At 32.1% G+C, this 12666-nt stretch overlaps 7 protein-coding genes across 10 annotated transcripts; 2 read left to right on the forward strand and 5 right to left on the reverse strand.

Moving 5' to 3' along the window:
- Positions 1-358: 358 nt before the first annotated feature.
- LOC113791692 (motile sperm domain-containing protein 2-like) lies at positions 359-1465 on the reverse strand. Its single transcript, XM_027341497.2, has 2 exons — positions 900-1465; positions 359-839 (listed from the first exon to the last, which is right to left on the reverse strand). The coding sequence occupies exons 1-2, from the start codon at positions 1345-1347 to the stop codon at positions 406-408; spliced, it is 882 nt and encodes a 293-aa protein (XP_027197298.1). The 5' UTR covers positions 1348-1465; the 3' UTR covers positions 359-405.
- LOC113791689 (uncharacterized) lies at positions 1417-2882 on the reverse strand. 3 transcript variants are annotated; one of them, XM_027341493.2, is made up of 3 exons: positions 2720-2882; positions 1816-2501; positions 1417-1758 (listed from the first exon to the last, which is right to left on the reverse strand). In XM_027341493.2, the coding sequence occupies exons 2-3, from the start codon at positions 2465-2467 to the stop codon at positions 1460-1462; spliced, it is 951 nt and encodes a 316-aa protein (XP_027197294.2). In that variant the 5' UTR covers positions 2468-2501; positions 2720-2882; the 3' UTR covers positions 1417-1459. The 3 variants fall into 3 exon arrangements, with proteins under 3 accessions (XP_027197294.2, XP_075678289.1, XP_075678288.1); XM_075822174.1 differs by having other exon boundaries at positions 1816-2575; XM_075822173.1 differs by having other exon boundaries at positions 1816-2664.
- Positions 2883-2891: 9 nt separating this feature from the next.
- On the forward strand, positions 2892-4531 carry LOC113791693 (uncharacterized). Of its 2 annotated transcripts, none has more exons than XM_027341498.2 (5): positions 2892-3176; positions 3291-3515; positions 3581-3809; positions 3873-4102; positions 4169-4531. In XM_027341498.2, the coding sequence occupies exons 1-5, from the start codon at positions 2996-2998 to the stop codon at positions 4333-4335; spliced, it is 1032 nt and encodes a 343-aa protein (XP_027197299.2). In that variant the 5' UTR covers positions 2892-2995; the 3' UTR covers positions 4336-4531. The 2 variants fall into 2 exon arrangements, with proteins under 2 accessions (XP_027197299.2, XP_075678286.1); XM_075822171.1 differs by having other exon boundaries at positions 3321-3515.
- On the reverse strand, positions 3581-5829 carry LOC113791697 (uncharacterized). Its single transcript, XM_027341503.2, has 2 exons — positions 5144-5829; positions 3581-4924 (listed from the first exon to the last, which is right to left on the reverse strand). The coding sequence occupies exons 1-2, from the start codon at positions 5427-5429 to the stop codon at positions 4503-4505; spliced, it is 708 nt and encodes a 235-aa protein (XP_027197304.1). The 5' UTR covers positions 5430-5829; the 3' UTR covers positions 3581-4502.
- A 169-nt stretch (positions 5830-5998) lies between these two features.
- Positions 5999-8600, reverse strand: Tsr1 (Tsr1 ribosome assembly factor). The gene is given in 4 exon segments (XM_027341475.2): positions 5999-6425; positions 6427-7407; positions 7409-7462; positions 7464-8600. Coding segments are annotated over 4 exon segments (2433 nt in total). The 5' UTR covers positions 8523-8600; the 3' UTR covers positions 5999-6086.
- Positions 8601-8607: 7 nt separating this feature from the next.
- LOC113791679 (dnaJ homolog l(2)tid, mitochondrial-like) lies at positions 8608-10300 on the reverse strand. The gene is made up of 2 exons (XM_027341481.2): positions 8896-10300; positions 8608-8838 (listed from the first exon to the last, which is right to left on the reverse strand). The coding sequence occupies exons 1-2, from the start codon at positions 10172-10174 to the stop codon at positions 8648-8650; spliced, it is 1470 nt and encodes a 489-aa protein (XP_027197282.2). The 5' UTR covers positions 10175-10300; the 3' UTR covers positions 8608-8647.
- Positions 10301-10306: 6 nt separating this feature from the next.
- Positions 10307-12601, forward strand: LOC113791676 (protein disulfide-isomerase A4-like). The gene is given in 5 exon segments (XM_027341478.2): positions 10307-10532; positions 10587-10759; positions 10761-10836; positions 10897-11775; positions 11839-12601. Coding segments are annotated over 5 exon segments (1884 nt in total). The 5' UTR covers positions 10307-10453; the 3' UTR covers positions 12516-12601.
- The last annotated feature ends 65 nt before the right edge of the window (positions 12602-12666 follow it).

A 12666-nucleotide genomic window follows, 5' to 3' on the forward strand; every position in this document is an offset into this window, starting at 1 on the left:
TCCAAACATTTTTTTTCAAAAATATTTTAATAAGAAATTATCCCGAAGGTTTAAGCTAAATTGTAATATATATTTTTTTCATTTGTGAGTTTTTATTGTTCGAAGGGCATGAAAGATCTGAATTATGATGACAATAATTTATGCAAAAAAAAATCTAACAGAAGCAATGCAGATGTAGCCTTATACGATAGTTGGAAACTACTTTATGATTGTTTGACAGTGACATTGTCATCTTCAATTCATTTGCGGGTTTTACGATCTATATATACAAAACGATATATTTTAGATCAAGGATAGAGAGGAAAAGAATGAAAGAATCAGGTTAATCAATCTAGAGAATTTGTCACCTATGACCGAGAAATGTTTTAACTTTTTTTTTATTATTAGAAATCACGATCATTATGATTATATAAGATAAGCTTTGAGATAGCTCAATTTTTCACTATCTTTTGGATTGTTGATTTCAAATTTTGATCCATAACGTTGTACAAATTGATCAGCAGGTAGAATTGGACCTTCAACATCGGTTGTGGCTGGTAATGAACGCCATTGTTCGTTGGCTATTTTGATATCCAATAAAAATGATGGTAATTGGTTTTTATCGATATAATCGGTTATTGTTTTATTGTTGGTCATATGGAAAAATTTTCGATCATCTTCAGGTAACCATGTTTGTACCAATTTAAAAATGTATTGTAACAAAAACGGTAACTGATGAATAATAATTGCATCAAATAATTTAGGATAATATTTCGAAAATGATGTTACAATAAATTTCAGCATGTCCATATCAACATTCGATACTCCAATATTTGAACAATCGATTACTAATGTAACACCTGGGAGAGAAAAAAAATTCAATTTCAAACAATTTGTTATAATATATCAAACATACATACCTTTACCATCACAATTACGATCAATTTGTTCGACTTGATAGATGAAAAATTTTTTCAATCTGGAATTCCATTCATTTGTTTTTCGATGAATGTTGGCACGAAAATAAAGTACGATTGCACCATTTTTATCACGACCATGACGAAAAATATAACCACTTTGATAATATTCTGCTGGAAAATCGGCAGGCGAACATTGATAAATACCTTCTTCTCGACGCCATTTCATAGCATTTCGAAGTGATTCATACGAATGTTCTATGTCTTGTTTACATTCCAATAGAAAACGTTGAACTTGCCAATCATTATTTTGAATCTGTTCTAAATCTTCTGATTCATAAAGTTTTGGATTTTGATTAGCTTCGGCTAGGAAACGATTTCTAATTTGTATAACCAAATTTTGATCCAATTTTTTCAATTGAGACAATGCGCTCACTGGTGGTGTTGGCATTTTGATTCGAAATAAAAAGTGAATATGAAAATAACTTTGATATAAAAAAGGATTAGTTTGTGGTTAAAATTTATAAACATTTATTTTCAATTTAATCGATATTAAAATTTCCTTAAAGAGAAAAATCTGGAGAAAAAACTGAATATATGCATCGATAGTTGGCTCGAATTGGATATTTTGTAAAAATTCTTTCACATCGTTCAATTTCTTGAAGGGCAAATTTTTTCGCCAGATCTAAAGAAAGCGGATTTGAATCAAGGGCATTCCATACTAAACCATTTTCTTGAACTAAACTTGATTGAGTTTTGATCAATGATTCTATAAGCAATTGAGCAGAATCTACATCATTTGAATATAATGGACCTAAATAAAATCGTTTGGTGATTGAATGCTGTCTAAGGCAACCATAACCTAAAACAAAATAACCAATTATAAAGTTAAGAATAAAAAATTCATCCCTCTACTAACCTTGAATAGAAGAATCGTTAGAATTAATTGCCATACAAGTTCTATAGGATTGATCTTTTAATATGAATTTTATTAATTTTTCTCTAGATCCATCATGAATCTTTCCATCATATTCAATGATTTTTTCTTGAAATTTTTCGATATTATCAGCATTTAGTTGAATGATTTGAATATCTTTTTTACCAGAATGAGAAATTTGTTCAGGTATTCCCAAAAAATTAACCATTGAAACATTTTCTCGGATTTGAAATCCTCCTTTGGTTATATACTTTTGGATCATATTCGGTACTGCATAAAGACCAGCATTATGAAAACCAACATGTTTCATGCATTGCTCAAATAATATGGATCCTATACCATGTGATCGATATTCTGGTCGTATACCGTAAAGACCAAAAAAATGTGTTTGATGTAAACCAAGAGGTGCACCGCATACTCCAATCACTTTCAAGGATTCATTTTCAATGGCAATAAAAAATGCCTGTGGATCTTGATGAAGAAAAGCCAATACAGTTGAGGGACAATCGAAAACATCGAAATGATCATTAAAGCAATCAACAGCTTCTTCAACATGCTGAGATAACATTCGGCGAATCGTAATAAGAATACATTTGCCTTCGTTGTTTATTTTTACCACAAAATCATTCATCATTCAGTTTTGAAAGAAAAATTTGCAATTTAATAAGCTGAAAACAAAAATTACAAATAAATCATCAGAATGACATCAATTTTAGGAGGAAGATCAAACATGAACAATGACCTAATTTTTTTCATATAAACGAACAACAAGGAAAGTGATTAAGATTGTGAAATATTGTCTAAAAAAATGACAAATCTATTCGGTTTGTCCTATTTACAGAAAATGAAAGTTATCACAAATGATTAAGACAAAACCATATCATACCAATGCAATCCTAAAGCCTAAACATTCCAAGAAGCACGATGACACCTTGTTAAGTGTTGATCGGAATTTATTAATAAAAAAATTAAGATAGATTGATTCGGAAAGAAAAAAAATTATGAGCAATGACAATTATCATGAGTTGTATAAAAACCATAATAACACTGCACAACTAGCTCGATCATCATCATCATCATTCGTCAGCATATATCGTGTATAAGAAATCTTTTCAATTATAGATCTGAAAATTTTCAACAACAGTTTACAGTGATAACGACAATGTTTCAATCATTATCGTTAAATTGCTCGTTAACTTTTTCGTTGAAATTTTTAACCTTAATATCATCAAAATGTTCATCTTCATTATCTACAGTAAAAAATGATCGATTAAGATCAACAACAATTTTATTAGTATTAATGTTTACGATAATCGGCAATCATCCGTCAACCGTACATTCCAGTAAGTAATTGCCTTTACATTAATCGTTTTTTTTTCAATTTGAGGTCGATAATATATGGGTATTGACTAAAAAAATCCTTTATATTATTGTCTTCTTCTGAAATCATTTTACAGTAAATGTAATGTTCAATTCTCATTTATCAGTCGGTACATTATTACATGCTGGGCCATCGTGTATCATTAAACCACAGCCAAGGCTAGTGAATGGAGTTAATCGCTTCCTTTTGGTTGATTATACACAAGTAAAACACCGAGGAATCTGCTATTCAACATTGCTTTGCAAACAAAAAGGTGGCGTAGCCATTGGCAAATGTGGTATCGGTAATTCATGTTGTGTTTGTGAGTATCATAGATAGTATCATGATCACATTTAACTGAATTCAATTTGTATGAAAAAACCATAGTTCCACAAACCTGTAACAGTATTTCGATTCGAAATTCAACCTATTTCACCAGTCCCGATTATCCATCGTTGATAAATGGATCCAAAGAAACCGAAACAAATCATAATTATCATGATGAGGACAATGATGTTTATGATGACTTATCAATAATCAATGAACAATCGAAAAATAATCAATGTTCACTCACAATACATAGAATGCCTGGCATACACCCGATATGTCAAATCAGGTTAGTATCTAATTTATCAATTATTTGGATATTAATGACTCAATTCAATCGATAAATGATAAGGCTGGATATTATTGAATATGAAATAGAAGGTCATCATCATGATGATACTAATATGATACGCTATTCAGAAAGTGATCATGGCTGTCGTTATATAAATAAACAAAGCGATAATGCTTCTGGTTCTTCTACTAGTGGTGATATATTGGATTGGATTACTCTAAGAGCAATGCGTCATGATCATGCTGATATCATCGAGCCTTTATGTCCATCATCAAAAGTAGGACAATATGGTAAGTATTGAAAGTAATTCATTAATACAAACAAATTATCGATTCGTTTCAAATTTCATTTTCTAGTGATTGTCGATGTACAGCAACATATTGGTCCATTTTATTTAACCGTACATACCGGGTCATGGTCAGGCCGTCGTCGTTGGAATCTTTTAATCAATCAAATTGAATGCGATCGTAATCCAAATGAGAACGAACGTCGAATACAGACGAATACAATCGATACGAAGTAGTGACATTTTTATGTTATATTAATATGGACACAATTCATTCACAAAACAAAAACTTTTAACGGCTTATTTTGCCCATCATTTGATGACATAATGTAAATAACATTTAACAAAGAATCATAATATATAAAAAGAGGAAAAAAATGTTTTATAATTAGCAAGAATAACAATCAAATGGTCATCTCTTTGGAGATAGGAACTTTTCTATAGTTGAATCTTTGTTGACTATTTAGTTCTTGTTGGTGTTTGTTACGCGACCAGAATTTAAATTTGGTTCTATTTTGGGGATTATTTTTGGCTTTAATCGACATCGCCGTGCTAATATTTGGTTTCTGGCTTTCCACGACTTTGATCACAGTAATGGCTTCGGTTAAACTTTCAGGATTTGTACCTGAATTCGAAGATGCAATAATAGGGTCTTTGATCTTTAATCTGGCAATTTGTTCCGAATACATCTGATCAAATGAACGATTTATCATTTCATAGTTTACCAAACGTGATTGACGATAATTTCGATATAAAAAATAGGCATATGAACTGCTGATTGTTACACAGATGAACAATATAAATCCGATCAATAGGAAAGTGAATGCTATATGAAATCGATTAGATAATAATCAAATCATTAAAAAATAGGAATATTTAATCATAACTTTTTCATTTTAAGCTATCGCAATATGACTACAAAATTGAGTAATATCATTGTATGATATTTAGAAATTTTGATCGATCACGTTTTCAACATGTAATGAAAATTATTTGAAATAAATGTTCAAATTTTCTTTTAATTATCAAAACTGAGCATACTCACCGGAAAAATCGGCAGTATTTAGATGTAAAGAAGGAGTGATTATATTCGTTTGATTTTCGGATTGATTAACTAATTCCAATGAACTGGTATCGTCTTGATCATCAGATAATATTGGTGACAAAGTTAAATTATGGTTATTATTCGTAAAAAAAGTAAATACGGTTAATAGAAACAAAATTAATGCAATTATTGCCAATATCAACGACAAACGACAAGCCACAATCGCTAATCGAAGATCTTTCGGTGATTTTTTCAATGAATATGAATATAATGATAAGAAACGCATTGTTTTTAATCTAATGGTTATTTAAGTATACATGTTTATCAATGAATATTTATGTTGTTTTGATAAGTTTTTTTTGATGATTGATTGGAAAAAATTTAAAGCGAAAACTATACAATAAAAACGGCATTAACCGAAAAACTACATAACAGAAGAATCATTGAAGCGCAAGCAAATATCTCTCCCATCACAACACCCAATAATCTAATAATAATTATGAGTTAGAAATGTTTTTTTATTTGTTCATTGTCAGTTTGATGTTCATTTTTTCATCAATCCATTCAGCTCTGTTATATCGCCTGTGTATTAAAGACCAGCCCAATCTATTCGATGTCCTTCAATCGTGAATTCACGAAAAAAAATATGAAATTAATGATGAACAAAACTTTCATTGGATTGAATTGCAGACAAACAAAACCTACGCTCATTCCAAAATCATATTGAATTTCAACGAAATGATGACACATTTCTAATGAATTGAATAAAAGAATTTAATTTTCGTACATCTTATTCAACTCGATCATTAAAACATTGATCAGGATAATAGATTTTTAAAAAATTGGACTGATTAGTAAGAAAAAATAAAATATATTTTATTTAATTCAAAAGTTGCAAAAAAAACAGATTTTTTTATTTCAAAAAAAAACAATTTCATATAAATTATAATTGCATTTTATTATCATCATCATTGTTTTCGTTTTGGTTGAGTTGATCATTAGATGTCAAGTTTATGTTTGGATGTTGATCAACCATAATCGGCTCATAATACCATTTTGGAAAAATTCGTTTGTAAAGATACATAAGCACAGTATCCTGTGAGCTAAGCTGATGATCAAAACGACATTTCATATGACCATGTGTTCCTAATGGTTCCAAAATGTGTCCATGGCGGCCATATTTGGTTCGTAATTCAACTGGCCTAAACCAAAGTACATCTTCACGATTGAAAAACATATAGCGAACAACAGAATGACGTCGATGAATTTTATACGGATGTCCCAGAAAGAATGAAACGTTTGATAATTAAACGATCAGGACTACAATCCAATAGAGAACCAATAGCAACCAATTGATGGCTACCATCTTCAAATTCTTTATATACGATAACAGGTGCTGGAGGATATGTTATCGGTCCGTATAAAGTGGCAACACAAGCAACATCAGAACGGAGATATTTTTCATACTTATGTTTGTCACCAGTCGTATGAGCTGAAAAAATAGGTTTCGAAGCGAATCGACGATATCCCACATGAAAAATTAATCGTTCTTTTGATTTGATTGGCATTGTAAACGATGTCACTTTTCTTACAACGACATTCATCACAGACATTTTATGTTCATGAGCTAGAAGTTGATATAAAATTAAAGGTTTATGAGAATTTCGTTGAAAGTAATCAGCCATTTTTTTCGGCACATTAGCTAGATGGACACGAACGTAAAATCCAGGATCGGCACCAAACATATCAGACTTGAATATACGTCTACGCACACGATTAAAATTTTCAAATTGAAATATTCTAGAATAATCAGAAGGAAGATTTTCTTTACAATCCCATGATGATGTTCGAAAGCTTTTCAATCCACGATATTTAGCGAAACGTTCACGTGCTGGCCGATCCACAGGTGTATCGATTTCATCAGGAAACATCTCATACATTCGTTGCTCCTTGAATTTTTCCAATTCCATTTGTTCTTCTTGCATATCTATTTCTTGATCATAATCAATCATTTTATCCAGATTTTCATCATTTTTTTCATCATCTATCATTTCGTTTACGTTTTCATCGTCATAGACAGCAACGGTAGGGGCAAACTTAATCTTTTTCATTTTTTGAATGATTTCATCTTGGTCATCACTAAATTGACTTTCATTATCGCATTCAACATCAATATCACCGTCATTTTCTTCTTCATCCGATTCGAAAATCCATGTCGCTTGATAGTCAGATGTACCGACAGGCACTTTCTTCCTTTCTATTTCCAGAATGTTGAATGTCTTCTTGTTGTGCTTTCATTTCTTGTTCGAAAATTGTTTCCGACAGAATTCTCTCGTTTTAATGATGGTCGTAATTTTGGATCACACAACATTCGGAATTCCATTTCTGTGGTTTGTTTCCGTTTTTCATTACCATATGGAACTGGAACAGTTTCAATCAGATCCATATAAAATTCTCCGAATTCTGGAACATATATCAAGGAAGTTGCATTCAATGGATTATTATGAACAAAACCTTCAACCTGCAAGGTACCGATTTCAGTATCTGATGAACTAGGAACGAAATTAAAATCTTCTGCCAAAAGCTGGCTTCGACGCGAACAATAACTACTAGATCTATTACGGCCACAATTAACGGTCGAACAAAAGTGAAAGAATTTAAACAAATCTTGAACCGTATCCAATGATCGCAATTTATCATTAAGTCCATCCATAAGACCGGGAAAGTTTTTATTCATAAAATCAAAGAGTGTTCGTCGCACTCGATCTTTTTGCTTCGGATTGTTCAAATCGGTCAAACCGATAATACCATGGATAGCCATAGGCAAGCAATGATTATAGATTGCGTCCAAGGTGAAGAAATCATCTTGAATCAATTCTGGATTATTGATTTCCAAACGTTCAACGTCTGTTGAATGAATGATCAATAAAATGTCAGCCAATTTGGCCAAGTCAATTGATGAAAAAAGATCTTTTCGATCCAAAATTACTAGCTGATATCGTGTTCGAAATTTTGGCAGATCAATATGCCAATAATGACCATGTTTGGAAGTTTCAATCGTAGATGTTGGGTCGAATTCTTGTAAAAGATTCAAAAAATGATCCAAACGATCAGAAAAATCTATAACAGCAATAAGAATAGGCGCTACAGCAATTTTTCGACGCGAATTAATTAGTTCTTCTCGTTTAATGCGCCTGATTTGTATTGATTGATTTTTTCGCACAATACGAGCAAAACCTGAACCTTTTTTGCCACCAATATTCGATGACGAGGATCGTAATGAATGAACCGATGATGTTGAATTATATCGGAAACGCTTTTTTCCAGCTTTATGTGGTTTATTTTTTTGTTTAAAACGACCTGGTCGGTGAGGCTCCATGATTTAAAATACCAATAACACTAAGAATCCAGCAAATAACGATGATCAAAAACAAAAACAAAAAAAACACGTGGGAATCCCGAACAAGAGTTCATCACAAAGAACGTAATGAAATTTTTTAATTTTTATTTTTTAGACATGAATTCTCCTAAAATCACTTTTGACATTCGATAAAATTTTTTTATTGGTTCGCCAATGAATCCATCAAAAATAGTCGAAATCGAAAAATTTATTTTTGCTTGTTGCAAACGTTCATGATCGGAAATATCTGGATCAGTCGCATTGCGATCGCTATCGGATCTGGTTTTTTCTGCATCTAAAAATTCGAATTTTTTTTAATTATTTTAACCTAAAATATAAATAAATAAATCACCTTTATGAATTCCATGAATCGAACCATTAGTTAAATTTTCGATTTTAGCATATTTTCGTAACAATTCATTTTCTTCCTTGGTGAGAGTTTTAGGAACAATGATTTTTAGATGCACATAATGATCACCATATGTTGGATTAACTTTGTCTTTTAAACCTTTCTTATCTAATTTCATTACGGTATGCGAATCTGAACCAGGAGAAATGGTAATTTTTTCCTCACACCATAATCCATCGACAATAATTTCACCGCCAAACACTGCTTGCGGTATCGATATCGATGCTGATGAATGAAGATCATTGCCATCTACGGAAAAGTATTCAGATGGTTCTACCACAAACTTAATGTAAATCTGTTGAGTTCCTATTGTTCCACGAGCTGAATCTCCTTCGGATGGATCAACGTTAACTTTAAATGTTTCGCCATCCGTTACACCAGGTGGTACAGGAATTATGATTTTACGTTCAACCAACGTTCGTCCGTAACCCAAACAGTTGGTACATTTATTAACAACATTATGGCCTTTACCATTGCAAAATCGACATGTTACTCGAAATCTATCTTCAACACCTTCGATAATTTCAAAGCCAAGGCCTTCACAGAATGGACAGACTTGAATAGATTTTCCGGGTTCACTGCCGATGCCCATACATTTTTCACAAACAGTTAATGTTCGAGCTTCAACCACTTTTTCACAGCCTTTTGCAGCTTCACGAAATGATAAACTTATAATAGTAGTTTCTGTTGGAGCGTGGCCATGTTCAGTACCCGAATAATCAATCCATTCGCGATCAGCTTTGGTGAAACGATCTTGAAAATCGGTACCGAAAATTTTTCGAAATAATTCTTCAGGATTGACTGAAGAATGAAATGTTTCATAAGGTGATTGATAAGTGGAAGCAGATGAACGTCTAAATGATTCGAATGTTTGATTTTGTTCTTGTTCGAATTGCGCATCATATTGACTTCGTTTTTCTTTGCTTGACAAAACCGTATAAGCTACGGCTATGTCTTGGAAAAGTTTGGCAGCATCTTTATTACCCGGATTGGTATCAGGATGATATTTCTTTGCCAATTCGATGTATGATTTTTTAATATCTTTTTGTGAAGCATTTCTCGATACACCAAGTACTTTATAGTAATCAACTTGAGCAGCTAAACATAACAATGATGTATGCAAATATTTTGATATATTATAAGGCAACAATCGTCGATACAAATCACGGTGATGACTAGAAAATAAATGGCTAGCGTAGAATAGTGATGATTTGAACATCATCAATTTGTTATAAACTTTTTTACGATGAAAAAAAGTTAGCGGCTTGACTTCGAGAAATTTTCCCAAAATAATATCGAAAACTTTACGAGAAAGAATTTAAATGTGAATTTATTGATATCTGTCATTTATCATTCGTGTTTTGAAAAATGGATGTATGAACATGGATTTCGGTCAGCTGACCGGCCCGACAACAGGTTCATGACTTGAGTTCTTTGTGCTTACACTTGATGACGTATAGTTTGCGAATAAATATTGTATCATGTGAAAATTTTATAAAAAATGAAATCGTCATTATCATTTAGTTTTTATTATCTTTTATTCCTGATAACATTAATCCGATGCGATATCGATATTGATGGTATGTACACCCAAATGAGAATCAAATTTCAAATGATTTCATTTCATTGAATAGATATAGAAACGATAACTGTCGAAAACTATGTATATGTTTTGGATGATAGAAACTATGATTCTTTTGTTCAACAACATCCATTATCATTGATTGAATTTTATGCACCATGGTGTGGTCATTGTAAGGCATTAGCACCTGAATTTTCCAAAGCTGCTAAAATTCTACAAGATGATCAAGAATAGAGTTGTGTTGGCCAAAATCGATGCTTCAAAATTTTCTGAATTTACAAAACAACATAATGTATCTGGATGTGAGTTTTTTTTCAATCGTTATTTTCAACTATATAAATAACTGTTGTTATTGATCATAGTTCCGACTTTGTTCATCTATCGTAATGGAACCAGAACTGAATACGATGGTCCACGTACATCACAAGGGATAGCCGATTATATGCGTGAAATATCTGATCCTAATTATAAACCAATAGAGTCTGTGATCACATTAACATCTGTAAATTTCGATGATACGATAAAATCAGAATCATTGATTCTGGTTCAGTTTTATGCTCCGTGGTGTGGCCACTGTAAACGTCTTAAACCGGAATATGAACGTGCAGCAAGAAGGCTTCAAGAGCTAGAAAAACCAATTAAACTTGCCAAAGTAGATGCAACTGCTGAACAAGAGCTAGCTCAAAGATTCGAAGTAAAAGGCTATCCAACGTTGTTCATTTTTCGAAATGGGAAAAAACTCACTTACAAAGGACCTAGAGATGAGAATGGTATTGTAGATTTTATGAAAGAGATACAAAAAGTTCCCAGCAAATTGATCGAATCAAAAGAAATGCTAAGAAAGCAAATCAAAGAGGATATCCCAACTATTGTTGGATTTTTTGATACTCATCCAGATGAAAAAATTTTCGATCTTTTCATAGACGTTGCCTATGATCAATTCGATGACGATAATTATTTTGTTCACATCGCTAACAACGATCTAGTGAATCAGCTCAAACAAAAACCAAATTCAATAGCCGTTTTTTACCCATTGTGGTTTCGTTCGAAATATGAATCTAATAGCCATATCATGATACTGGATCAATCAACTTCGGTGCAAGAAGTGGTGGATTTTATTCGTAACCATAGTATACCGTTGGTAGGATATCGTTATTCTCGAACCTATAGCCTTTATGCTAATCGTTATCCGCTAGTTGTTGTCTACTATGATGTTGATTTCAGTTTTGATTACAGAAAACGTAAGCTATTACTTAATTATTTTAAAATGAATCTAGTCATTTTCATAAAAAATTTTCTCATAGAAACCCAAATGATACGAGAACAAGTTCTGAAAGCTGCCGCACAAATCAAGAAAACCGAAGAAATTACATTCGTGATTGCCAAAGAAAGCGAAAATGAACAAGAATTGAAAGATCTCAAATTGGATGATAGTGGCGCAGATGTGAATGTTGGATATTTTGAATCCGCTAAACGACGATACGCTATGGAACCAGCAGATGAATTCAATGATCAAGTCTTGATTGATTTTGTACTAGCTGTTCGTACAGGAAAAATTAATCCAGTTCTGCGATCACAACCTATTCCAAAAGAAAATCCTGTCAATAACTTATGGACAGTGGTAGGCGAAACCTTTCAACAATTGGTTATTGAATCTAAACAACATGATATAATGTTGCAATTCTATGCGCCTTGGTGTGGCCATTGCAAAGCATTGATGCCCATCTATCAAGAATTGGCCAAAAAATTCGAACACGAAAATGATCGTTTGAGAATCATGAAAATTGATGCGAGTAGTAATGATTTTCCCGAATGGTTCGATGTGAATGGTTTTCCTACAATTTATTATATTCGTCGGGATCAAGGTCCCCGTAAGCCTATTTTGTATCAAGGCGATCGAAAACTTGAGGATCTTAATCGATTCATACAGGATCAATTAGATCGGTCTGATAGCAACCAACATATCAGAGAAGAATTATAAACATGGAGATTATTGATCATTGTCATTACTTACATGTTTATTTTTAAAAACTTTTTTCATTAAAATTGATGATAAACAAAATTTAATATTTGTATGGGCGATTGTTTAAAGCAATTATTTAAAATGATTAATATACGTTAGGTATCTAAGT

The sequence above is a fragment of the Dermatophagoides pteronyssinus genome, unplaced genomic scaffold (assembly GCF_027571235.1).
Source record: "Dermatophagoides pteronyssinus isolate colony J.1.1.1.1 unplaced genomic scaffold, Derpt_VIB-CSIC_2022.12 sq0015, whole genome shotgun sequence".
NCBI classification, from domain to species: Eukaryota; Metazoa; Arthropoda; class Arachnida; order Sarcoptiformes; family Pyroglyphidae; genus Dermatophagoides; species Dermatophagoides pteronyssinus.

Excerpts from the sequence above, each read along its gene's own strand:
- LOC113791692 (XM_027341497.2), bottom strand. The coding sequence starts at position 1,347 with ATGCCAACACCACCAGTGAGCGCATTGTCTCAATTGAAAAAATTGGAT. Across the intron at positions 840-899 it reads TCGTAATTGTGATGGTAAAG|GTGTTACATTAGTAATCGAT; the intron begins GTATGTATGTTT and ends TTTCTCTCCCAG.
- LOC113791679 (XM_027341481.2), bottom strand. The coding sequence starts at position 10,174 with ATGATGTTCAAATCATCACTATTCTACGCTAGCCATTTATTTTCTAGT. Across the intron at positions 8,839-8,895 it reads GATTCATGGAATTCATAAAG|ATGCAGAAAAAACCAGATCC; the intron begins GTGATTTATTTA and ends TCGAATTTTTAG.
- LOC113791693 (XM_027341498.2), top strand. The coding sequence starts at position 2,996 with ATGTTTCAATCATTATCGTTAAATTGCTCGTTAACTTTTTCGTTGAAA. Across the intron at positions 3,516-3,580 it reads CGGTAATTCATGTTGTGTTT|TTCCACAAACCTGTAACAGT; the intron begins GTGAGTATCATA and ends AAAAAACCATAG. Across the intron at positions 3,810-3,872 it reads CACCCGATATGTCAAATCAG|GCTGGATATTATTGAATATG; the intron begins GTTAGTATCTAA and ends ATAAATGATAAG.
- LOC113791689 (XM_027341493.2), bottom strand. The coding sequence starts at position 2,467 with ATGATGAATGATTTTGTGGTAAAAATAAACAACGAAGGCAAATGTATT. Across the intron at positions 1,759-1,815 it reads TAACGATTCTTCTATTCAAG|GTTATGGTTGCCTTAGACAG; the intron begins GTTAGTAGAGGG and ends ATTTTGTTTTAG.
- LOC113791697 (XM_027341503.2), bottom strand. The coding sequence starts at position 5,429 with ATGCGTTTCTTATCATTATATTCATATTCATTGAAAAAATCACCGAAA. Across the intron at positions 4,925-5,143 it reads AAATACTGCCGATTTTTCCG|CATTCACTTTCCTATTGATC; the intron begins GTGAGTATGCTC and ends GATTTCATATAG.